Source organism: Oncorhynchus nerka, linkage group LG1, assembly GCF_034236695.1.
Source record: "Oncorhynchus nerka isolate Pitt River linkage group LG1, Oner_Uvic_2.0, whole genome shotgun sequence".
In the NCBI taxonomy this organism is placed as follows: domain Eukaryota; kingdom Metazoa; phylum Chordata; class Actinopteri; order Salmoniformes; family Salmonidae; genus Oncorhynchus; species Oncorhynchus nerka.
The window spans coordinates 37,613,691-37,638,939 of record NC_088396.1 but is presented as its reverse complement, the minus strand read 5'-3'; the positions used below and the strand labels follow the sequence as shown (position 1 = coordinate 37,638,939).

The following is a 25,249-nucleotide window of genomic DNA, read 5'->3' as shown; positions in this document are numbered from 1 at the left end:
GTATTGCGTCAGATGAAAATATTGACGAATACGCTGATTCGGTGTGCGAGTTCATTAGAACGTGCGTCGAAGATGTCGTTCCCATAGCAACGATAAAAACATTCCCAAACCAGAAACCGTGGATTGATGGCAGCATTCGTGAAACTGAAAGCGCGAACCACTGCTTTTAATCAGGGCAAGGTGTCTGGTAACATGTCCGAATATAAACAATGCAGCTATTCCCTCCGCAAGGCTATTAAACAAGCTAAGCGTCAGTACAGGGACAAAGTGGAATCTCAATTCAATGGCTCAGACACAAGAGGCATGTGGCAGGGTCTACAGTCAATCACGGACTACAAGAAGAAACCCAGCCCAGTCACGGACCAGGATGTCTTGCTCCCAGGCAGACTAAATAACGTTTTTGCCCGCTTTGAGGACAATACAGTGCCACTGACACGGCCTGCAACGAAAACATGCGGTCTCTCCTTCACTGCAGCAGAGGTGAGTAAGACATTTAAACGTGTTAACCCTCGCAAGGCTGCAGGCCCAGACGGCATCCCCAGCCGCGCCCTCAGAGCATGCGCAGACCAGCTGGCCGGTGTGTTTACGGACATATTCAATCAATCCCTATACCAGTCTGCTGTTCCCACATGCTTCAAGAGGGCCACCATTGTTCCTGTTCCCAAGAAAGCTAAGGTAACTGAGCTAAACGACTACCGCCCCGTAGCACTCACTTCCGTCATCATGAAGTTCTTTGAGAGACTAGTCAAGGACCATATCACCTCCACCCTACCTGACACCCTAGACCCACTCCAATTTGCTTACCGCCCAAATAGGTCCACAGACGATGCAATCTCAACCACACTGCACACTGCCCTAACCCACCTGGACAAGAGGAATACCTATGTGAGAATGCTGTTCATCGACTACAGCTCGGCATTCAACACCATAGTACCCTCCAAGCTCGTCATCAAGCTCGAGACCCTGGGTCTCGACCCCGCCCTGTGCAACTGGGTACTGGACTTCCTGACGGGCCGCCCCAGGTGGTGAGGGTAGGCAACAACATCTCCTCCCCGCTGATCCTCAACACGGGGCCCCACAAGGGTGCATTCTGAGCCCTCTCCTGTACTCCCTGTTCACCCACGACTGCGTGGCCACGCACGCCTCCAACTCAATCATCAAGTTTGCGGACGACACAACAGTGGTAGGCTTGATTACCAACAACGACGAGACGGCCTACAGGGAGGAGGTGAGGGCCCTCGGAGTGTGGTGTCAGGAAAATAACCTCACACTCAACGTCAACAAAACTAAGGAGATGATTGTGGACTTCAGGAAACAGCAGAGGGAACACCCCCCTATCCACATCGATGGAACAGTAGTGAAGAGGGTAGCAAGTTTTAAGTTCCTCGGCATACACATCACAGACAAACTGAATTGGTCCACTCACACTGACAGCGTCGTGAAGAAGGCGCAGCAGCGCCTCTTCAACCTCAGGAGGCTGAAGAAATTTGGCTTGTCACCAAAAGCACTCACGAACTTCTACAGATGCACAATCGAGAGCATCCTGGCGGGCTGTATCACCGCCTGGTACGGCAACTGCTCCGCCCTCAACCGTAAGGCTCTCCAGAGGGTAGTGAGGTCAGCACAACGCATCACCGGGGCAAACTACCTGCCCTCCAGGACACCTACACCACCCGATGTTACAGGAAGGCCATAAAGATCATCAAGGACATCAACCACCCGAACCACTGCCTGTTCACCCCGCTATCATCCAGAAGGCGAGGTCAGTACAGGTGCATCAAAGCTGGGACTGAGAGACTGAAAAACAGCTTCTATCTCAAGGCTATCAGACTGTTAAACAGCCACCATTGAGTGGCTGCTGCCAACACACTGTCATTGACACTGACCCAACTCCAGCCACTTTAATAATGGGAATTGATGGGAAATGATGTAAATATATCACTAGCCACTTTAAACAATGCTACCTTATATAATGTTACTTACCCTACATTATTCATCTCATATGCATACGTATATACTGTACTCTACATCATCGACTGCATCCTTATGTAATACATGTATCACTAGCCACTTTAACTATGCCACTTTGTTTACTTTGTCTACATACTCATCTCATATGTATATACTGTACTCGATACCATCTACTGTATGCTGCTCTGTACCATCACTCACTCATATATCCTTATGTACATATTCTTTATCCCCTTACACTGTGTATAAGACAGTAGTTTTAGAATTGTTAGTTAGATTACTTGTTGGTTATCACTGCATTGTCGGAACTAGAAGCACAAGCATTTCGCTACACTCGCATTAACATCTGCTAACCATTTGTATGTGACAAATACAATTTGATTTGATTTGAACTTGTTATCAGTATAAAAGACACCTGTCCACAACCTCAAACAGTCACACTCCAAACTCCACTATGGCCAATTCCAAAGATCTGTCAAAGGACACCAGAAACAAAATTGTAGACCTGCACCAGGCTGGGAAGACTGAATCTGCAATAGGTAAGCAGCTTGGTTTGAAGAAATCAACTGTGGGAGCAATTATTAGGAAATGGAAGACATACAAGACCACTGATAATCTCCCTCGATCTGGGGCTCCACGTAAGATCTCACCCCATGGGGTCAAAATGATCACAAGAACGGTGAGCAAAAATCCCAGAACCACACGGGGGGACCTAGTGAATGACCTGCAGAGAGCTGGGACTAAAGTAACAAAGCCTTCCATCAGTAACACACTACGCCGCCAGGGACTCAAATCCTGCAGTGCCAGACGTGTCCCCCTGCTTAAGCCAGTACATGTCCAGGCCCGTCTGAAGTTTGCTAGAGAGCATTTGGATGATCCAGAAGAAGATTGGGAGAATGTCATATGGTCAGATGAAACCAAAATATAACTTTTTGGTTAAAACTCAACTCGTCGTGTTTAGACAAAGAATGCTGAGTTGCATCCAAAGAACACCATACCTACTGTGAAGCATGTGGGTGGAAACATCATGCTTTGGGGCTGTTTTTCTGCAAATGGACCAGGACGACTGATCCATGTAAAGGAAAGAATGAATGGGGCCATGTATCGTGAGATTTTGAGTGAAAACCTCCTTCCATCAGCAAGGGCATTGAAGATGAAACGTGGCTGGGTCTTTCAGCATGACAATGATCCCAAACACACTGCCCGGGCAATGAAAGAGTGGCTTCGTAAGAAGCATTTCAAGGTCCTGGAGTGGTCTAGCCAGTCTCCCGATCTCAACCCCATAGAACATTTTTGGAGGGATTTGAAAGTCCGTGTTGCCCAGCAACAGCCCCAAAACATCACTGCTCTAGAGGAGATCTGCATTGAGGAATGGGCCAAAATACCAGCAACAGTGTGTGAAAACCTTGTGAAAACTTGCAGAAAACGTTTGACCTCTGTCATTGCCAACAAAGGGTATATAACAAAGTATTGAGATAAACTTTTGTTATTGACCAAATACTTATTTTCCACCATAATTTGCAAATAAGTTCATAAAAAATCCTACAATGTGATTTTCTGGATTTTTTTCTCATTTTGTCTGGCATAGTTGAAGTGTACCTATGTTGAAAATTACAGGCCTCTCTCATATTTTTTAAGTGGGAGAACTTGCACAATTGGTGGCTGACTAAATACTTTTTTGCCCCACTGTAGAATCCAAAAAGAATTATACCAATTAACTAACAAGAAGTAGAGTTAAGAGTTAAGATCCCTTTTCTGTTTCTGTGTCCTAGAACCCAAGAACGACCTGTTCCTGTTCTATGGTAAGGGTCGGCCAGGGGTCATCCGAGGCCTGGACATGAACGTGAAGTCCAGTGATGAGCACATGGTATCGATCGAGGACCTGGTCAACCCCAGAGCCATCGACTACCATGCAGAGTCAGGACACATCTACTTCGCTGACACCACCAGCTTCCTCATTGGCCGGCAGAAAATAGACGGGAACAGCCGGGAAACGATACTCAAAGATGGTGGGTTTATTTTGTGTTATATTTTTATGCTACAGACAAATTAATGCATCCTTTATTGCAGGTACTCTTTAATGACTAGTACCAGTTACTGTAATGACATAAAGAACACCCTTTCTGCATCAGTTGAAATACTTTCTAAATCCCCCATTTACATTTAAGAAAAACAAGAAATGCAAGTCAGGGGGAGATACTAACATTGGTGTTCCATCACCTTGCAGACCTGGACAACGTTGAGGGGATCTCTGTGGACTGGATTGGTAATAACCTCTACTGGACCAATGATGGGTACAGGAAAACTATTAGTGTGGCCAGACTGGAGAGGGCCTCTCAAACCAGGAAGACTCTTCTGGAGGGGGACATGTCTCACCCCCGAGCCATTGTATTGGACCCCCTCAACAGGTGAGCTCACTGAAGACGAGGCCAAATCATACAATTCCTACGGTATGTGTTACTAATGCACTGATGTCAGAGAAAAATATGGTTGAAAATGTGAGTTGTCTGTGTGCACATATCTATTCAGTGATTGACCCACTGCAAAATGTACACAGAAAAGAGAATATGCACACCTCTCTAATCCTATGTGATGTTGGTTATAAACAAACAAACAAACAAACACCCAAGAAAAGGGTAAGGGATATTGTCTTCTCTGGGTGTTACAGTAGAGAACCATATAAAGCACACAATCCTTCTTGACCCTTTCTGTACTCAAAGCAATGGCATTTCCTAGCAGGTAGTGAACAATAGGTGATTCCTGGAAAGAGTTTGCTATTGTCAATTCTTTGGGGTCTGTCTCTGTTTGGACGGCCATACATAACTACTAAATCATGCTGCCACTGACCATGGAGATGGAATCATTCTATTTATGTGTCTTTGATATCGTGATTCCTTCCCAGAAATAGCTCCCGCACAGTATTGCACCAATCTGATTCCTCCCACATCAGGGGGTTTAATTTATTTTCTTTGTTATCATAACGGAGGAATAATTTCTAACTACTGACCTTCCTATTGACAGCCACATCTTTATTAAAATGTTGTTTGGGGTCCTAAGTGAGCATTGGCCGATCCATCAGCAGAACCAGACATCTTTATGTGCCCTGCAGGATGGGTCTCCACAGGTGAAATGGCTGCTTAGATCCTCTTCTGTTCGCCCCAGTTATATTTCCCTCTCTGCATGTCACCTCCAGTCTGTGTTAACATGATAGGGATTCACTTTGCTGACATACTGTCTCAATCACTTTTTTTTCTGTATTTTAAATGTTCTTTCCCTATCAGTCTCTCAGTCTCTCTCACACACCCCACACACATATTTTTGCTTTGGATATTGCTTCACAGAGCTTTAGCCAGACATTGAAGACTGCGGTGTGTGTGTTGAATTATTCAGTGGATCATGAAGATGACTCGCAGAGACAGACAGTGCTTGATTCACCCTCTATCACACTGTTTTATGTAGTGCATGTGTTGCAGTCAACTCCATCATAGAAGAGACAGAAATGGATGTCCAGCCCTGCCAGAGGACACAAATCCCTTAAGCATGTTTATGGGTCACTAGAGACTAGATCATGTCAAATTGTTGACCCAATCACTTTTCAAATATCACAAGTCTGTTGGGAATAGCTGAGTGAAGCCCTGAAAAGATATTGACGCAAACCAGGACCTGGTTTCCGATGTGAGGGCCTAGTAGATGAACTTGTGGATTACTGTATATGTTGAATTGGGTAGGTTTGAATCAATGCTTATTTTGTGTGTGTTGAATCTTACAGTGGCAAGAATAAAGTATGTGAATCCTTTGGTCATAAAATTTGATCTGATCTTCGTCTAGATCACAACAATAGACAAACAGTCTGCTTAAACTAATAACACACACACAATTATAAGTTGGGATGAGGCTTTGATGTTGGTGTGCTGTAACTTTTTCTCCACCCATAGTGTTGTGTGTTCCTTCCAAACAACTCAACTGTAGTTTCATCTGTCCACAGAATATTTTGGCAGTAGCGCTGTGGAACATCCAGGTGCACTTTTGCAAACTTCAGACGTGCAGCAATGGTTTTTTTGGACAGCTGTGGCTTCTTCAGTGGTGTCCTCCCATGAACACCATTCTTGTTTCGTGTTTTAACTATCGTAGACTCGTCAACAGAAATGTTAGCTTGTTCCAGAGATTTCTGTAAGTTTTTAGCTGACACTAGAATTCTTCTTAACTTCATTGAAGAATCCTAGTGTCAGTCACCTTTGCAGGACCGCCACTCCTAGGGAAATTAGCAACAGTGCTGAACTTTCTGCATTTATAGACAATTTGTATTACCGTGGACTGATGAACATCACGGCTTTTCCAGCTTTATGCAAGTCAACACTTCTTAATCTTAGGTCTTCTGAGATCTAATTTGTCCGAGGCATGGTTCACACCAGGCAATGCTTCTTGTGAATAGCAAACTCAAGAATAGCAAACCAACATCTCCAATCTCGTCTCATTGATTGGACTCCAGGTTAGCTGACTCCTGACTCCAATTTGCTTTTGGAGAAGTCATTAGCCTAGGGGTTCACATACATTTTCCAACCTACACTGTGAATGTTTAAATTAAGTATTCAACATAGACAAAAAAATACAATAATTTGTGTGTTATTAGTTTAAGCACACTGTTTGTCTATTGTTGTGACTTAGATGAAGATAAGATCAAATTGTATGACCAATTTATTCAGAAATCCAGGTAATTCCAAAGGGTTCACATACTTTTTCTTGCCACTGTATATGTTTGATGATAAAACATATTTAATCCCCAATTAATATGGTTCATTAGGGCTTTTTCCCCCTTAAACTCAATTGTAGGGAATGTATTATGTTTGTGAATTTCAGTTGGATGTATTGGACGGACTGGGAGGAGGATGAGGTGAACGACAGCATAGGAAGGATAGAAAAAGCGTGGATGGATGGATCTAACAGACAAATATTTGTCACGTCTAATATGCTGTGGCCTAACGGCCTTACCCTAGACCATGGGACCAGCACCATGTACTGGTGTGATGCCAACTACGATCACATAGAGAAGATCTACCTCAACGGCACTGGCAGACAGGTGAGTGAAGCTGTACTCTAGCGGGCAAAAAATATTTTGTCATTATAGCCATGTAATGATGTCATTTCAACCAGCTTTGCCCACTGGGATATCACCATTGTAGTTTTCAACTAAAATGGTCATAGTTCTCTGCCATTTCAGTGGGTTTTTTCTTCCCTCTGCTCTCTCAGGTCTTTGAGTACTGTTGTGCAGGTTGTATTCTTTCTTTGATAAGTGTTGTATCTGATTACTCATGCAGGTTGTGTACAATGGCAAACAGCTGAACCATCCGTTTGGGATTTCTCACTACCGTAACTCCATCTTCTGGACGGAGTACATGAACGCTTCGGTTTTCCAGCTGGATCTAACCTCTGGGGACGTTACTCTACTGAGGAGTGAGAGGCCTCCCCTGTTTGGCCTGCATGTGTACAATGCTCAGAGTCAGCAAGGTATGTCTGACTGCTTTCACTTTTCCATCCCCTATCACTAAAGCTTAACTTTGGTGAATGTAGTCTACACAATCTTATATTGCTGTTCCTACAATTTATCACAAAACCTCCCCCACCATTACTAAAGGTTGCCTTCAGAGAATGTTTTCTATGGTTATCCCTGATGCTTATATATGCAACCTTCAAAAATAGTGTTGCAATCTATGCACTATGGTATCTTATATAGCCGTTAGTATAATGAAAACAGTATTCTCCATCGTGGCATTGGTTAGTTGCTGGATAAATTGAGAGTGGCAGCAATTTTACTTTGAATTCCAGTCTATGGAAATAAAAGACTGACTCAACATAGTGCTCCCTGCTGTCTGTGTGGTGGATGATGATAGATTCCTGTTGTGGGTAGATGAATAGATAACATCAGAGAGAGATGCATGATGCGCTTTGTTGATGGTGCAGAACTGTAGGGCCTCACAGCAGGTAGAACCCTTGTTATCGTGGTTGTGAATCACTGTTTAGAGTTTAGACTAATGTGTGTGTGGAGCAGGGGGAGGTATGATTACTGTCATCTCCTCTAAGAAACAGAGAGAAGTGCCAACACTAATCATCTGCTGGGCAATCGATGGATCAAGATAAGGGGCATTTTGAGACGATACACAGGCTTTTCATTTGTGTAATAATTTCTAGCGTTTTACATCAAAATAATACAGTTCGTTAGAGTGGTGTACGACTGTGGTATACCAAACATGTGATGCAGAGAAAGAGTGAAAGGGAGAAAATGTCTGGCTGTATATGAGTTCTAATTCTCAGCATGGGTAAAGTAGAATTTCACTGGCCATTCCTCCAAAGCTCATGTCACCAAAGAGATGAATTGGCTCTGCTGTCCTCTGAGTATTACTTACTGACTCTCACAAAACAGAAGTCTTTATCTCATTGGCTCAGGCACTGCCTTTGGACCTGACACTAAACCAAACAAACAATGTTCTCCATGCCTCAACTTTATAAGTGACAGTTTCTTCAGACATATTCCATTTTTTTGGTCTCGCTCCCTTGAGAATGGTTGGTTTTGTCCTAAAAGACTAATTATTCCCCTGAAAGGATACAACTGTCAAATCAAATCTCCACAATGTCCCCAATAATATGTTTGATATGTGGTTATACACTATATATACAAAAGTATGTGGACACCCTTTCAAATGAGTGGATTTGGCTATTTTAGCCACACCTGTTGCTGACAGGTGTTTAACATAGTGCACACAGCCATGCAATCTCCATAGTCAAACATAGAATGACCTTACTGAAGAGCTTAGTGACTTTCAACATGGCACCGTCATAGGATGCCACCTTTCCAACAAGTCAATATGTCAAATTTCTGCCCTGCTAGAACTGCTCCGGTCAACTGTAACAGCTGTTATTGTGAAATGGAATCATCTAGGAGCAACAATGGCTCAGCCACAAAATGGTATGCCATATAAGCTCACAGAACGAGACCAAGTTCCAAACTGCTTCTGGAAGCAACATCAGTGCAAGAACTGTTTGTCGGGAGCTTCATGAAATGGTGTGTGGCCAAGCAGCTGCACACCATGTACAATGCCAATTGTTGGCTTGAGTGGTGTAAAGCTCGCTGCCATTGGACTCTGGAGCAGTGGAAGCGCTTTCTCTGGAGTGATGAATCACGCTTCACCATTTGGCAGGCCGATGGATGTATCTGGATTTGGCAGATGCCAGGAGAACACTACATGCCTGAATGCATAGTGCCAAATGTAAAGTTTTGTGGAGGAGGAATAATGGCCTGTGGCTATTTTTCATGGTTTGGGCCCCTTAGTTACAGTGAAGGGAAATCTTAACGCTACAGCATACAATGACATTCTAGACCATTCTGTGCTTCCAACTTTGTGGCAACAGTTTGGGAAGGCCCTTTCCTGTTTCAGCAATACCTTTGTGCACAAAGCGAGGTCCATACAGAAATGGTTTGTTGAGATTTGTGTGGAAAAACTTGACTGGCCTGCAGAGAGTCTTGACATCAACCCCATTGAACACCTTTGGGATTAATTGGAACGCCGATTGCGAGCCAGGCCTAATCACCCAACATACTTCCCGACCTCACTAAGGCTCTTGTGGCTGAATCGAAGCAAGTCCCCGCAGAAATATTCCAACATTTAGTGGAAAGCCTTCTCAGAAGAGTTGAGGTTGTTTTAGCAGCAAAGGGGTGCCCGCTCCATATTAAGGCCTATGATTTTGGAATGAGATGTTCAACGAGCAGTTGTCCACATACTTTTGGCCATGTAGTGTAGATGACGTGACACCCACCTGCCACATTCTTCTCAAACAGGAAATGGCTTTTGTGTTAAGATGTTTTATGTGCGTTTCTTCAAAATTCACATTGATCTCTGCACAGTTTTTCATAGAGAGATGACGACAGACAGAACAACAATAGAGACACATGACAAAATACAATAATAATGCTTCAGAAGAATAGGATTTGAGGTTAACAGTGGTATTATTTTTTTCCTACTCTGTATTTCCAGGTGACAATGCATGCAGTGTGAATTATGGGGGATGCGGTACACTCTGCCTCGCTATCCCAGGGGGCAGAGTGTGTGCCTGTGCTGACAACCAGCTCCTGGAGAAGAACAATGTCACCTGCTCAGGTACTGTAAGACCATGCAGGGAATCAGCCAGAGCAGTATATTGCACTGTAGACAAACTATGAACATGGTTTTCTCTCACCGCTATTTTGTGCGATTTCAGTGTAAAATATGCTTTACTTTTCAATGGAATTCATTCCGCTGTGGTTTAATTTGTCTCATGTCTGTTTCTCTGGTATTAATGTTAGTTTCTCTGTTATGTCTGTTAATTAAGTGTCGTCTGGGGTGGTGGAGCCACAGCACTGTAAGAGCGATGAGTTTCAGTGTAGTAACCACCATTGTATCCGTGCGTCTTGGAGATGTGACGGGGACGATGACTGTCTGGATGGGAGTGACGAGGAGATCCAAAGCTGCTGTGTGTATATATCTGTCCACCCCTCACACACACGCACGCACGCACGCACGCACGCACGCACGCACACACACACACACACACACACACACACACACACACACACACACACACACACACACACACACAACATTGTGTGCAATGCAAGCATGCAACATTGCACAAAGTGATATTTTCTTGCTATCAACTTTTATCTCGCTAAATGTCATTGATATGATTCAAAGATGGTGAATACGGCCCCCCTCCCCTCTTTACGTCCCCTCATCCCCCATCTATTCGCCTCAGAAGAGAATTTGCTGTTGAGTGGATCGATAAGATAAACACCATGTTAGACGCTTGGGTGCTGACTCATTTCTCACTATGAAAAATCCTATAATGTAATCTTCTGCCAGAATTATCAGAATTGCTAAATCTATTATCTGCTCTGCTGGAATGTCAGCACGGTTTTTCAAAGTGTTCTCCTTTGGGGACAGCCGAAGAACCCTTTTAGGTTTTAGATAGCACCTTTTTTTCTAACAGTGTATAACAAGGTTTGAGACATTCTCTGATCCAAATTCCTGCTTCGCATTGATACCTCAGATTTTTGTGAAGTCAAAGTTGGACTTTTAAAGTTAGAAACTGTAAATGTCAGATTTGTAAATCGTTTAGAAGAGAAATTCTATTCTACAAAGAATTTAAACTAGAACATTTTTAAAAACAAAAAAACCTTGCTTTGGTAATATGAGTGTCTCTGTCTATCTGTTTCAGTGAACCACAGTTGTTCCAATGACCAGTTCAAGTGCCTCAACAATCACTGCATCCCTAAGAGATGGCTGTGTGATGGAATCAATGACTGTGGGAACAATGAGGATGAGTCCAACAACACATGTTCAGGTAACTGATACAATACCTCAGCTTTTTCTCAGATCTGCAGTCTAGCAATTGTGTTATGCCGTTTTCTGAGCTATGGAAATATATTGATGTGGTGTATTTCAGTTATGCAGTTGGACTATGTATTGTAACAAAAAATATATATCAAACCTCCGCCCCCTTAAACTCTGCTTAGAGTTTTATGCTTAAGCACATCATAATATAAAATAGCAACATTCATAGTGGTGTCTTATGGCACTAAACAAGCCAGCAGCTACAGTGTAATCAATCTTATGTGAAAGCTCAGAATCAAAGAAGTTTAGCACTCTCAAGAGTTAACTTTTCCTGATATTGAGTTAGCGTCAGAATCACTTATGTCTGACCCTGCAGAAGTGTTTTTCCCCTCCTCACAATAACAGCTCTTAGCCTTTCAGGATCAATCACTGGATATCAGTGGGGGTGACTAATGTTGCCTTGTAATCAGATAGACGTGCATGTTACACAGCACCAACCACCTCGTGTGCTATGCTGGTGCTGCTGTCCTTGCATGTCTGTCTCTGTCATGGACATGTGACTGAAAGGTTTGTGTAAGGGCACCACTCATTTCCTCCAGACTTGATATATGTGATATATATGTGATGGAGAGATCAATTTAAGCTCCGCAGGCCTGACATTGACATGCCATATGATTGAATGATCATTATGGGGCTGAACACGTCTGGCTTTGACTTGATACCCATGTGATCGAATTACAAATGCGCTTCTGTCTTCCATGTCTCTCTCTCTCTCTCAGCCCAGGCCTGTCAGCCCAACCAGTTCTCTTGTCGGAACGGACGCTGTATCTCCCTGGATTGGCGCTGCGACCGGGACGACGACTGCGGGGACATGTCCGACGAGACATCATCCTGTGGTGAGTCAGACTCTGAATCTGCATTCTCTGGCCCTGAAACCTGAATCTACCCCCATTGACATCGATGCATGATTTATATGATTGTTAAGTTGGTTATGCTTGAGCATCTCAAGTTAGGTTTTTGGCCCTAAAAGAGTATTCATACTAAAAGGTTGTAGACCTGTTAACACAATACACCACACACTCTCTCTGGGAAGCCACAGTGTAAAGTAAAGTGCAGGGTTTATAAATGGCAAGAGAGGCTTTCAAAGAAGATGTGACCACTGTTATGATGACACTGACAGTTCTGATGATTCTATTGACCACATCCCCAACCTTGAGAGGAAACCAAAAGGATATACTGCTGTGAGCTGTAGCTCAAAGGAAATGGTTCAGTGGAAAAGACCACTCAGCCTATAGTGACCTAACTACACCAGAGAAGCCTTAAAAGCATTGCAAAAATATAACCTCCTGGTGAGACAACTGAATGCTAGCTTGGCTATTTGAACTCTTAGTGTGTGTTCTTGTCTAGTGCACAGCAGCCGGTTTCTTATATTTCTCTCAAAGTATAGCCTTAGTGCTTTCCTCTCTCTTACTGGGGATATAATGCTTGGTCTTAGCTCCTAGTTTTTGGGAACTAAAATGCAATATCCACTTGAACAAACAAATATCCAATTTCTCAAACACAGGTTTTTGAATACCATTACTGATCAGACTATTGGGTTACCTTTGAGTTGGCATAGTATTGGTTGTGAAGGGGTGAATGAGTGTACCAGTGTGCTTGTTATTGGTTGACCGGTAGTGCTGTGAAATAAGAATAGAGATATTATAACATGTCCTTGGCATCTGACACACTGTTTTCATTCTGTTTCCCCTAAATCAAATTTTCTGATAAGAATGTCCCATTTCTTCATTTATTAGGACCTTGAATACTTTGTTGTCTCTCTATTTTCTTTCACTTGCTTCAGTCATGTAAGAAGTGAATTTTAGCAGTTACATCCCCTGGGCCAGGAGCTCAGAATTCACCAGCTCAGTGTTCTAATTTACAATTACAAAGTTGTTGCCAAATAAGACTTGTAGTATTATTATTTTTGTACGTTTGATTATTATTGCAGAATTACAGGATCTATCAAAACTGATATCGAAGTAAGTTTTAGTGCATATAATTTGAATGGCCGAAACGTTTATTTAGTTTTCATATGGTAGACTTTATTTCTGTATGGTACTATAGTCAAATCTCGCAACTATACTATTTTGACTCGTTCAGAGGGAACTTTCCTGGCCATAAATTCTGTATTTAGTGATGTGATGTGGAAATAGAATTTCTCAACAAGCATAAAAGAAGTGAGAAAAAAATAATTTGAAAGGTTTTTAAACCTTTTAAACCTTTTTGATGTTAAGTCCCCTATTTAGCGGACTTTGAGAGGTTCTGGACCAGCTACGACTGACAGTTTGGTGTACAAAGCGCTCTGTGAACATCGCTTCACACCCCACATTTGCATTGGGAGTGACGTGTATAACATTTTCTGGCCTATCCAGACAACGAATCAATTTTCTCTCCCTTTAATGGACAGAGCCCAGCCTGGGAGATGGCATGTAAAAGGACGACAGTCTAGCGATTTCAGCAATCGTGGTCCCATGTTGCTCTGATATTCACAGCCAGATATAGAGCTCTCAACATGAAAAAACACTAAATCATTTTGTATAATTGAAACACAGCCACTTTATGTTTGTCCCAGAAAGATGAAATCACGTTGTTTGTAATGCTGAAGTTCTAACGTGTCTGCAGACATTGGAGTGGTGTCTCTGCTCAGATGAGGCTTGGTATGGTAGAAAATGCTCTGTCGCCAAATTTGTAGTCACTAAATACACTACATGGACAAAAGTATGCGGACACTTGCTCGTCTAACATCTCATTCCAAAATCATAGGCCTTAATATGGAGTTGGTGCCCTCTTTGCTGCTATAACAACCTCCACTCTTCTGGGAAGGCTTTCCACTAGATGTTAGAACATTGCTGCGGGGACATGCTTCAGCCAAAAGAACATTAGTGAGGTTGGGCACTGATGTTGGGCCATTAGGCCTGTTCCAATTAATCCCAAAGTCGTTTGATGGGGTTGAGGTCAGGACTCTGTGTAGGTCAGTCAAGTTCTTCCACAGTGATCTCAACAAACCATTTTGTGCACGGGGACATTGTCATACTGAAACAGGAATGGGCCTTCCCCAAACTGTTGCCACAATGTTGAAGCATAGAATCGTCTAGAATATCATTGTATACATTTACATTTAAGTCATTTAGCAGACGCTCTTATCCAGAGCGACTTATAAATTGGTGCATTCACCTTATGACATCCAGTGGAACAGTAGTGCATCTAAATCTTTTAAGGTGGGGGGGAGAGGGGATTACTTTATCCTATCCTAGGTATTCCTTAAAGAGGTGGGGTTTCAGGTGTCTCCGGAAGGTGGTGATTGACTCCGCTGTAGCATTAAGATTTCACTTCACTGGAAGTAAGGGACCGAGCCCGAACCACGAACAATTGTCCTAGACCATTATTTCTCAACTTTACAGTTGGCACTATGCATTCGGGCAGGTAGCGTTCTCCTGGAATCCATTGAACCCAGATTCGACCGTCGGCCTGCTAGATGAGGAAGTGTGATTCATCATTCCAGAGAACGTATTTTCATTGCTCCAAAGTCCAATGGCGGTGAGCTTTACACCCCTCCTGCCAACGCTGCTCAATTTTATATACCTGTCAGCAACGGGTGTGACTGAAATAGCCGAATCCACAAATTTAAAGTTGTGTCTACATACCTTTGGCAATGTAGCGTATGATCATATTCATTTTATAGTTATAAGAAAGATTACATTTCATAGTAAGTTGTTTATAATTTTGAAAGCATTTCAGTTATTTCAAGCCCTATTCCCCCTCTTTTGTTGAGTAGGAATAAAATAATGTAGGATTTTTTTAAATATTTTATATTTTCATAATATTTGTACTATATATTTGAGCTTCTATCCTCAAATGTGAATCAATGTGTAACTATTTTTACCAGGAAGGTGAGATCCAGAACCTTCTAGAACTATGCAGCATTTTAGTTTTGTTTATGGCCATCTCATGAAAATGAATTACTCTTGGATATGTCTATTTAGGTGAAAATCTACATTTTGCTGTAACGTTCAACCTCCCATCCCTTCACTGTATGTGGTAAGGATGGCTCATATCAGTCTCTGTTGTATCGTCTCCGACTCTCCTTGTGTGCCTACTAAGCTGCTCCAATACACAGTCACAAACAACCAGAGTGTAAGCTGTAATTAAAGTTTATGCTCGGCTTCATTCAATCATAATCAAGCTGCGCTCCAAAACATATTCTCTCCCATACTGTTGTTTGAGGTTCCTCAGGCATTACTGCTCTGTAGGAGTTCTCACCGCATCTCTGGCAGTTCAATTTGCTCCACTGCAGCGACGAAGGGTTTTAAACACCTGAAGCTCCACATGTCGTGGTGCCACTGCCATTTGAGATGGATGCTAATTTGAATTTTGTTTGCTAGAAGTATGGTAGTTGTCAACCTGTATGTTGAACCCAGAATCTCCCCTCTGTCGACTAGACTGAGAAATTAACCAGACATTATTTATGCATGTTGATATTTATTTTTAATGAGTGTTAAACCTCAACCAGACGGTCGCTGTCGAAGATAACTAAAATCCTTAGAGCGAAAATGTAGAAGACGAGTGTGATAAACATTTACTATGTCCTAGCTAAAGCCCTAGGTGTTTGTAGCAGTAGGGATTCCAAATAATCCAATAAAATGTAGTCTCTGAATTCAAACCAAAGTCAATAAAGCTCCTGGCCTCCAATGGAAATATCTCAGAAAGTGTGTTATATGTGATGCGAATTCAAATGCAGATCAGATGTATTTATGCCCAGATTTAAATTGACACTGACACATTGACACAGATTTACATTGACAATAGTGGGTGGAATATTTAGCTACCAGCACCATCAACAACAGTTAGAGAAAGTGAGAGTTGGTGTCTCTTTGAGCACACTGGAAGAAGTAAGGAGCCGATGTTGGTTAATTACGAGGTGTTTGTTGGTTTTGAACAGGCAGCTAGCAGAATCACACACAAAACAATATATACTGTTGAAAAATGAGTTGGAATGGAGTGTTTGTAAGGAGATTTAGACAAAGTATTTTCAGAATAAATGTAGCCCTATGGGTTTGGCCTTTAAATAACTGTAGTTGACTGTCTCTTTGCTTTTATGTCTATAGCATTGCCGACCTGTGAACCACTCACCCAGTTCAGCTGTTCCAATGGGAGATGCATCAGTGTCAAGTGGCATTGTGACTCAGGTACGTTCCTACTGAAAATCTACAGCAGTGTTTCCTCAACAACCATCAGGGCTTCAACAAAAATAAACAACTTTGAGGTCAGAATACTTGAGGACAGGAGTTGAAAAACACTGAGCTACTGTACATTGCACATGCACCTTGTATAACCCTCAACCTTGAAACCAACCACAATCTCCTTATGTAACGAAAGTGGTTCGGAGAACCACACTCTTCACCCACTATGCACACCACGTCATTTCAACGTGGATATTTGGGTAATATTTGGTTGAGACATTGATCAATGAGATTACATCCTTTACTCACCCATGTTTTGTTTAGTTGTCATCTAAATGTGTTTTCAACCATTTGAAAACACAAAAAGTTCAAATGGGAATACAACACCAGATATTTGGTATTTATACAACAACTTAATGTGTTGTCTGTGCTTTATCTAAAAGAAGAACCAACTGTCCTGGATTGCAGTTGAGATTACAGTAGAAGTATGTAGTGCAAGTGATCAATGCTGTTTGAGATTCTGCACAGATTATTGTGCAGAATCAGCAATTGTGAAGATTTCTACAGACCTGCAAACTTTGCGTGCTTTCTTAAACATGCACGCTTCCTATGATTACATAAGAAGACATGTATAGTTACAGTAAGAGAGCCTTACCTTTAGGCTTTTTACTGTATTACAAAGTCCTATTCAATTGTGTTGCCTTCAGAAAGTATTCACACACCTTGACTTTTTCCTCATTTTGTTGTGTTACAGCCTGAATGTAAATGTTGTGTCACTGGCCTACACACAATACCCCATAATGTCAAAATGGAATTATGATTTTAGAAATTTGTACAAATTAATAAAAAATGAAAACCTGAAATGTCTTGAGTCAATAAGTATTCAACGCCTTTGTTATGACAAGTCTAAATCATTTCAGAGGTAAAAATGCACATAATTACATGGACTAATTATGTTTAACATGATTTTTGAATGACTACCTCATTTCTGTACCCCACATCCAATTATCTATAAGGTCCCTCAGTCGAGCAGTGAATTTCAAACACAGATTCAACCACAAAAACCAGGGAGGTTTTCCAATGCCTCACAAAAAAATGGCATGCCATGGTAGATAGGTAAAAATAATTCAAGCTGACATTAAATGTCCAGTTGGATGGTGTATCAGTACACACAGTCACTACAAAGATACAGGCGTCCTTCCTAACTCACTTGCCAGGGATTTCACCAATAGGCCAATGGTGACTTTAAACAGTTACAGGGTTTAATGACTGTGATGGGAGAAAACTGAGGATGTACCAACAATATTGTTGTTACTCCCACCAACAATATTGTAGTTACTACTACTAACCAAAATGACAGAGTGAAAAGAAGAAGACCTGTACAGAATACAAATACTCCTAAACATCCATCCTGTTTGCAATAAGGCACCAAAGTAAAACCACAAATAAAAGTCTGGTAAAGAAATTAACATTATATCCTGAATACAAAGCGTTAGGTTTGGGGCAAATCCAACACCACACATCACTGAGTACCACTCTTCATATTTTCAAGCATGGTGGTGGCTGCATCATGTTATGGGTAGCTTGTCATCGGGAAGGTCTTAGGGAGTTTTGTAGCATAAATAGAGCTAAGGACAGCCAAATCCTAGAGGAAAACCTTCTTCAGTCTACTTTCCAACAGACACTGGGAAACAAATGCACCTTTTAGCTAAACAATAATCAACTTTGGCTCAGTTGGTAGAGCACGACAATTGCAACGCCAGGGCTGTGGGTTTGATTCCCATGAGGGACCAGTATGGACAAATGTGAAAATGTATGCACTAACTACTGTAAATCACTCTGGATAAGAGTGTCTGCTAAATGACTCAAATTTAACAACCTAAAATACAATACACTGGTTGCTTACCAAGTTATAGTTTTGACTTAAATCATCTTGAACATCTATGGCAAGACTTGAAAATGTCGGTCTAGCAATGATCAACAACAAACTTGACAGAGCTTGAATAATTTGACAAATAATCATGTGCAAATATTATACAATCCAGGTGTAATTGCTGCCAAAGGTGATTCTACCAGGTATTGTGTGAATACTTATGTAAATGAGATATTTCTGTATTTCATTTTCAATACATTTGCAAACATTTCTAAAAACATGTTTTCACTTTTTCATTGTGCGGTATTGTGTATAGATAGGTGAGCATTTATACTTTTTTTTAATCCATTTTGAATTCAGGCTGTAACACAACAAAATGTGGAATAAGCCAAGGGGTATGAATACTTTCTGAATGCTCTGTATCTAATGCTTGGATAGTTTCATCTGAGCCACTGGCTTAATCCTATTCTTTAACTTTTATTTTTGGTTTAGTTGGAGACATGAATCCAACATATAATTTGTTAACTTGTCAACACAACCAAGCGAACAAAATAGCGCCCCTCTGTCTCAGTATGTGTAGCTTATCTAGGCTATCTGAAGCTGTCTGTTCAGAAAGAGTATGACATTGCTGCCACCTGTAGCATTGAATGTAAGGGAAGCCCGCGCGCATTTGGTCTTCCATGATACAAAAAAATATATAAAATGAGCTAAACTGAGTGAGCTCAACTGTGAATGGTCCTGTCACACCAAAAAAAACTCTCTTGGATTTGGCTTCAGGTCAATCACATCACATGCCAAATGTCATTATTGACAGAAAGAAAGTTGAATTGTTGCATCTCGTTGTGTTGTTGTCCTCCGGTGGCTAGCTAGCTAGCAAGCTAAAATAGTCCCTTTCCTAAATTATCCATGGATGGAGATAATGTGTGGTTTTACTTACATCTAGCTACATGTTGAACTTCCATCCTCTTAGGCCAGGGGCACATTGTATGCATTTATGGTTGGATCAGAATTGCTGCTATAATCATTGGCCAGTATGGAGAGTAGTATGCTAATGTTAACTTAGATTTTTGGTTTAGATGGAGATGTGAATCCAACATTATCAATTATTAATTTGTAGACAAACTGGAATTAAAGCCAGACTAAGTCAGTGACACAACTATACAAGATCCCCTTCAAATGTTGATATTTGGTTGTGTTGACAACCAAACACAATTCAATAGCCAGTTGTATTCCTCCACTATTGGTGGAGGAACACAATGGCGCCGACAGAGAGGGCTGCCTCGCTTCTAGTTCTTAGAAAACGTTGCAGTATTTTGTTTTTTTTATGTGTTACATTGTTATCCCAGAAAATGTTATGCGTTATTACAAACAGCCGGGAAGAACAAAAGGATATCAGAGGAGGCACGCTCACCCTCCCTCCGCTTCCGAGTATATCACTCACTAATGTTCAGTCCCTGGATAAAAAAGTAGATGAGATCAGGGCAAGGGTTTCTTTCCAGAGAGACATCAGGGATTGTAACATACTCTGTTTCTCGGAAACATGGCTCCCCCATGATATATTGTCGGAGTCGGTATAGCCATCTGGATTCTCAGACCATTGTTATTCCAATTTTCGGGATGCATACAAGGCCCTCCCCCGCCCTCCTTTCGGCAAAGGAAAAAAAAGAGTTGTCATTCCCTCTGCAAGGAAATCCAACAGGAAAAACATCAGTATACAGACAAAGTGGAGTCGCAATTCAACGGCTCAGACACTTGACAAATGTGTCTGGGTCCACAGACAATCACGGACTACAAAAGGAAAACCAGGCTCTTCGCGGACACTGACGTCTTGCTTCCGGACAAGCTCAACACGTTCTTTGCCCGCTTTGAGGATAACACAGTGCCACCAACGTGGCCAGCTACCAAGGACTATGGTTCTCCTTGGCCGACGTGAGTAAGACATTTAAACGTGTTAACCCTCGCAAGGCTGCCGACCCAGACGGCATGCCTAGCCGCGACCTCAGATCATGTGCAGACCAGCTGGTTGGTGTATTTACAGACATATTAAGTCTCTCCCTATCCCACATGCTTAAAGATGGCCACCATTGTCCCTGTACCCAAGAATGCAAAGGTAACTGAACTAAATGACTGTCTCCCTGTAGCACTAATTTCTGTCATCATGAAGTGCTTTGAGAGACCAGTCAAGGATCATATCACCTCCACCTTACCTGTCACCCTAGACCCACTTCAATTTGCTTACCACCCCAAAAGGTCCACAGACCATGCAATCGCCATCACATTGCACACTGCCCTATCCCAAGAGCAATACCTATGTAAGAATGCTGTTTATTGACTATAGCTCAGCATTCAATGCCATAGTACCCTCCAAGCTCATCATTAAGCTCGAGTTCCTGGGTCTGAACCCTGCCCTGTGCAATTGGGTCTTGGACTTCCTGACGGGCCGCCCCCAGGTAATGATCTTCAACACTGGGGCCCCACAAGTGTGCATGCTCAGCCCCCTCCTGTACTCCCTGTTCACCCATGACTGCGTGGCCATGCACACCTCCAACTCAATCATCAAGTATGCAGACGACACAACAATAGTTGGCTTGATTACCAACAACGACGACGAGACAGCCTACAGGGAGAAGGTGAGGGCTTTGGGAGTATAGCCTCTCACTTAACGTCAACAAAACAAAGAAGATGATCGTGGACTTGTAGGAAACAGCAGAGGGAGCACCCCCCTATCCACATCGACAGGATAGCAGTGGAGAAGGTGGAAAGTTTAAATTGCTCGACGTGCATATCATTGACAAACTGAAATGGTCCACCCACACATGCAGTGTGGTGAAGGCTCAACAGCACTTCAACCTCAGGAGGCTAAAGAAATGTGGCTTTTCGCCTAAAACCCTCATAAACTTTTACAGACGCACAATTGAGAGCATCCTGTCGGGCTTTATCACAGCCTGGTATGGCAACTGCACTGCCCACAACTGCAGGGCTCTCCAGAGGACGGTGCGCTCTGCACAATGCATCACCGGGGGCAAACTACCTTTTCTCCAGGACACCAACAGCACCTGATGTCACAGGAAGGCCAAAAAGATCATCAAGGACAACAACCACCCGAGCCACTGCCTGTTCACCCCGCTATCATCCAGAAGACGAGGTCAGTACAGGTGCATCAAAGCTGGGACCGAGAGACTGAAAAACAGCTTCTATCTTAAGGCTATCAGACTGTTAAATAGCCATCACTAGCACAGAGAGACTGCTGCCTACACACAGACTTGAAATAATTGGCCACTTTAATAAATGGAGCACCAGTCACTTTAATAATGTCACTTTAATAACATTTACGTAACTTGCATTACTCATCTCATATGTATATACTGTATTCTATACTATCTACTGAATCTTAGTCTATGCCACTCTGACATTGTTCATCCATATATATATATATATATATATACATATATATATATATATATTCTTAATTCCATTCCTTTACTTAGATTTGTGTATATTAGGTATTTGTTGTGTAATTATTAGATATTACTTGCTAGATATTGCTACACAGTCGGAACTAGAAGCACAAGCAATTCGCTTCACCCACAATAACATCTGCTAAACACATGTATGTGACCAATACATTTTGATTTGATTTGAGTTTGTCTACAAATTAAGAATTGATGTTGGATTCATGTGTCCTTCTCAACCAAAAATGTAAGTTAAAGAATAGGGGTTGAATTGAAACAATAGCTGTTGATGACTTCACAAATGCTATATCCTGTACTGTAAGCCTAAATAGCATACTTGATGATTTATGACTCATAAAATATGGTTACATTTAATTTGCTCTGTTATACCTCATTTGAAATGACTTCGATAGCAACAGTACATCTATTTTGTTATTAAGTGGAGCTTTCTTAATAATAATCATTCTCACAATTGCACATGGTTTTAGTCAGTCACAAATATCAAAGCTAATCAGGGCTGAACTTGGTTAAAACCCTGGAATGGAGAACAAAGGAATAACTGTAGATATATCAACTCTTCAGTAGGAGTTTCTGCCCAACCTGTAGTTTTTTTTCTGATAGTGGATTTAACTTTATACAGGGTTTGTCTATGTTGAAAATTGGTTACCGTGATGACATAATCCTTTCACCTTCAAAACACATTGATGACTTTTTTTCAAATCCAATGTATTTTTCATGTCACATTACTTTGACAACTGAAATTGAAACAACTTTGATTCAACCAGTTTGTGCCCAGTGGGATGTGCAGAGTACGCGTACCTTGCCTAAAACGTGACTTCTGAGACCTCCCCAATCTAATCCACATTCTTATGACATGAAGGAGTCAAACCTAGTCAGTCAAACTTGCTATTTTTCCTCTGTGTCCCAAGATGATGACTGTGGAGATGGTAGTGACGAGGTGAGTTGTGTCCACTACTGCTCCAACACCCAGTTCCAGTGCTCCAGTGGGAGATGTATTCCAGACCACTGGGCCTGCGATGGGGACGACGACTGTGGGGACTTCAGTGATGAGAACACCACCTGTGGAGGGTCTGGAGCTGGTGAGAGAAACCATGCTGTTTTTTTTGTAATTCCTTTATTGTAGCATTTTTAGAATTCATAATGCAAATGCAGCTTCATAAGTGATAGTGCCATCCCTCATTTTGACAAATTAATGGACTCTGCACTAAGTATCATGTTAACTATCCCAACATTGTGAGTATTGTGTTTTTCCTATTTTGCTGCATTACAACCTGTAATTTAAATGTATTTTTATTTGGATGTCATCTAATGGACATACACAAAATAATCAAAATTGGTGAAGTGAAATGAAAAATATAACTTGTTATAAAAACCTCCCAAAAATAAAAAACGGAAGCAAGGGGCACCACCAAGGATCTCTCCAAAAAAGTCAGGGAGAAAAGTCAGGGAGAAGTTGTGGAGAAGTACAGATCATGTTTGGGTTATAAAAAAATATCCGAAACTTTGAACATCCCATGGAGCACCATTAAATCATTATAAGAAATGGAAAGAATATGGCACCACCAACAAACCTGCCAAAAGAGGCCCACCCACCGAAACTCACTGACCAGGCAAGGAGGGCATTAATCAGAGAGGCAACAAAAATACCAAAGATAACCCTGAAGGAGCTGCAAAGCTCCACAGCAGAGATTGGAGTATCTGTCCATAGGACCATTTTAAGCCGTACACTCCACAGAGCTGGGCTTTACGGAAGAGTGGCCAGAAAAAAAGCCATTACTTAAAGAAAAAAATAAGCAAACATGTTTGGTGTTCGCCAAAAGGCATGTGGGAGACACCCCAAACATATGGAAGAAGGTACTCTGGTCAGTTGAGACAAAAATTTAGCTTTTTGGCCATTAAGGAAAATGCTATGTCTGGCGCAAAGCCAACACCTCTCATCACCCCGAGAACACCATCCCCACAGTGAAGAATGGTGGTGGCAGCATCATGCTGTGGGGATGTTTTTCATTGGCAGGGACTGGGAAACTGGTCAGAATTGAAGGAATGGTGGATGGTGCTAAATAGAGGGAAATTCTTGAGGGAAACCTGTTTCAGTCTTCCAGAGATTTGAGACCGGGATGGAAGCAACACTCAAGTGGTTTAAGGGGAAATGTGTAAATGTCTTGGGATGGCCTATTCAAGTCCCAGAGCTCAATCCAGTTGAGAAGATTGCTGGACACCAGCGGAACCCATCCAACTTGAAGGAGCTGGAGCAGTTTTGCCTTGAAGAATGGGCCAAAATCCCAATGGCTAGATGTGCCAAGCTTATAGAGACATACCCTAAGAGACTTGTAGCTGTAATTGCTGCAAAAGGTGGCTCTATAAAGTATTGACTTTGGGGGGTGTTGAATAGTTATGCACAGTCAAGTTTTCCGTTTTTTTGTCTTAATTTTTGTTTGTTTCACAATAAAAACTATTTTGCATCTTCAAAGTGGTAGGCATGTTGTGTAAATCAAATTATACAAACCTCCCAAAAATGTAATTTAATTCCAGGTTGTAAGGCAACCAAATAGGAAAAATGCCAAGGGGTTGAATACTTTCGCAAGCCACTGTAGATGCTTTCAAGGTGGGCTAACTACTCATCCTCATTACTGCACGTGAATCATTGAGCGTAACTATTAATTATTCATTTGGCATTTAAATCAGTAGAAATATATGTATGTTTTTAAAGATAATTAATTTAGTTTAAATTTATATTAACTGTTAACTGGTCTGGTCTAATGTCCTTAAGTCTTCATCTTCCTCTCTCAGCTCTCGCACTGCTGATATAATCTCATCTACTGTTCACAACAGTACAACATCAATATTTGAATATTTTAATCTGGTATAATTACCTCAGAAAGCTGAGCCTAGCCCGGGTAGCTGAAATGCTCACAGCTCCACTACCTTGTCACTAGAATGAGGAAGTTATTCATCAAACCGTCTCCCATCTCCAGCCTTTTCCTTTCTACTCTAATACAGTGTAGTGTTGCTGGGTTGTGGTCCACCCCTGGGGTTAAAGCTCTGGCTCGGCAGCCCCTGACTGTTATGGAAATACTTCTGATCTCTGATTTCAGAAGTTTTTTTTTCCCTGGCAATGTGGAAATGGTTAGGCTGAATACAATCGGTCTTGTGACCTAGCATGATTCAAAATAACATTTGAAAGATTATTCATACAGATAAGTTTGCCATAGCTTTGAATGGAAAAGAATATACATAACCCAATATTGTCAAGTTTGCCCACTAGGAACCAATTTTCACATTCACAGAAGGATTATATTTAAGAGATAATGCCAGAGAAGTTGGTGTTTGGGGGATATATTAGCAAGG

General features: G+C 41.8%; 1 protein-coding gene across 1 annotated transcript in view; it reads left to right on the top strand.

Moving 5' to 3' along the window:
• LOC115117317 (low-density lipoprotein receptor-related protein 1B-like) overlaps window positions 1-25,249 on the top strand; it is a 286,805-nt gene that overhangs the window by 16,228 nt on the left and 245,328 nt on the right. Inside the window, exons 5-14 of the mRNA XM_065014311.1 lie at window positions 3,744-3,980; window positions 4,199-4,379; window positions 6,829-7,048; window positions 7,287-7,476; window positions 9,999-10,121; window positions 10,333-10,473; window positions 11,218-11,343; window positions 12,113-12,229; window positions 16,481-16,561; window positions 22,810-22,980. Coding sequence (XP_064870383.1) covers window positions 3,744-3,980; window positions 4,199-4,379; window positions 6,829-7,048; window positions 7,287-7,476; window positions 9,999-10,121; window positions 10,333-10,473; window positions 11,218-11,343; window positions 12,113-12,229; window positions 16,481-16,561; window positions 22,810-22,980 — 1,587 coding nt within the window. The remainder of the gene's footprint in view (window positions 1-3,743; window positions 3,981-4,198; window positions 4,380-6,828; window positions 7,049-7,286; window positions 7,477-9,998; window positions 10,122-10,332; window positions 10,474-11,217; window positions 11,344-12,112; window positions 12,230-16,480; window positions 16,562-22,809; window positions 22,981-25,249) is intronic.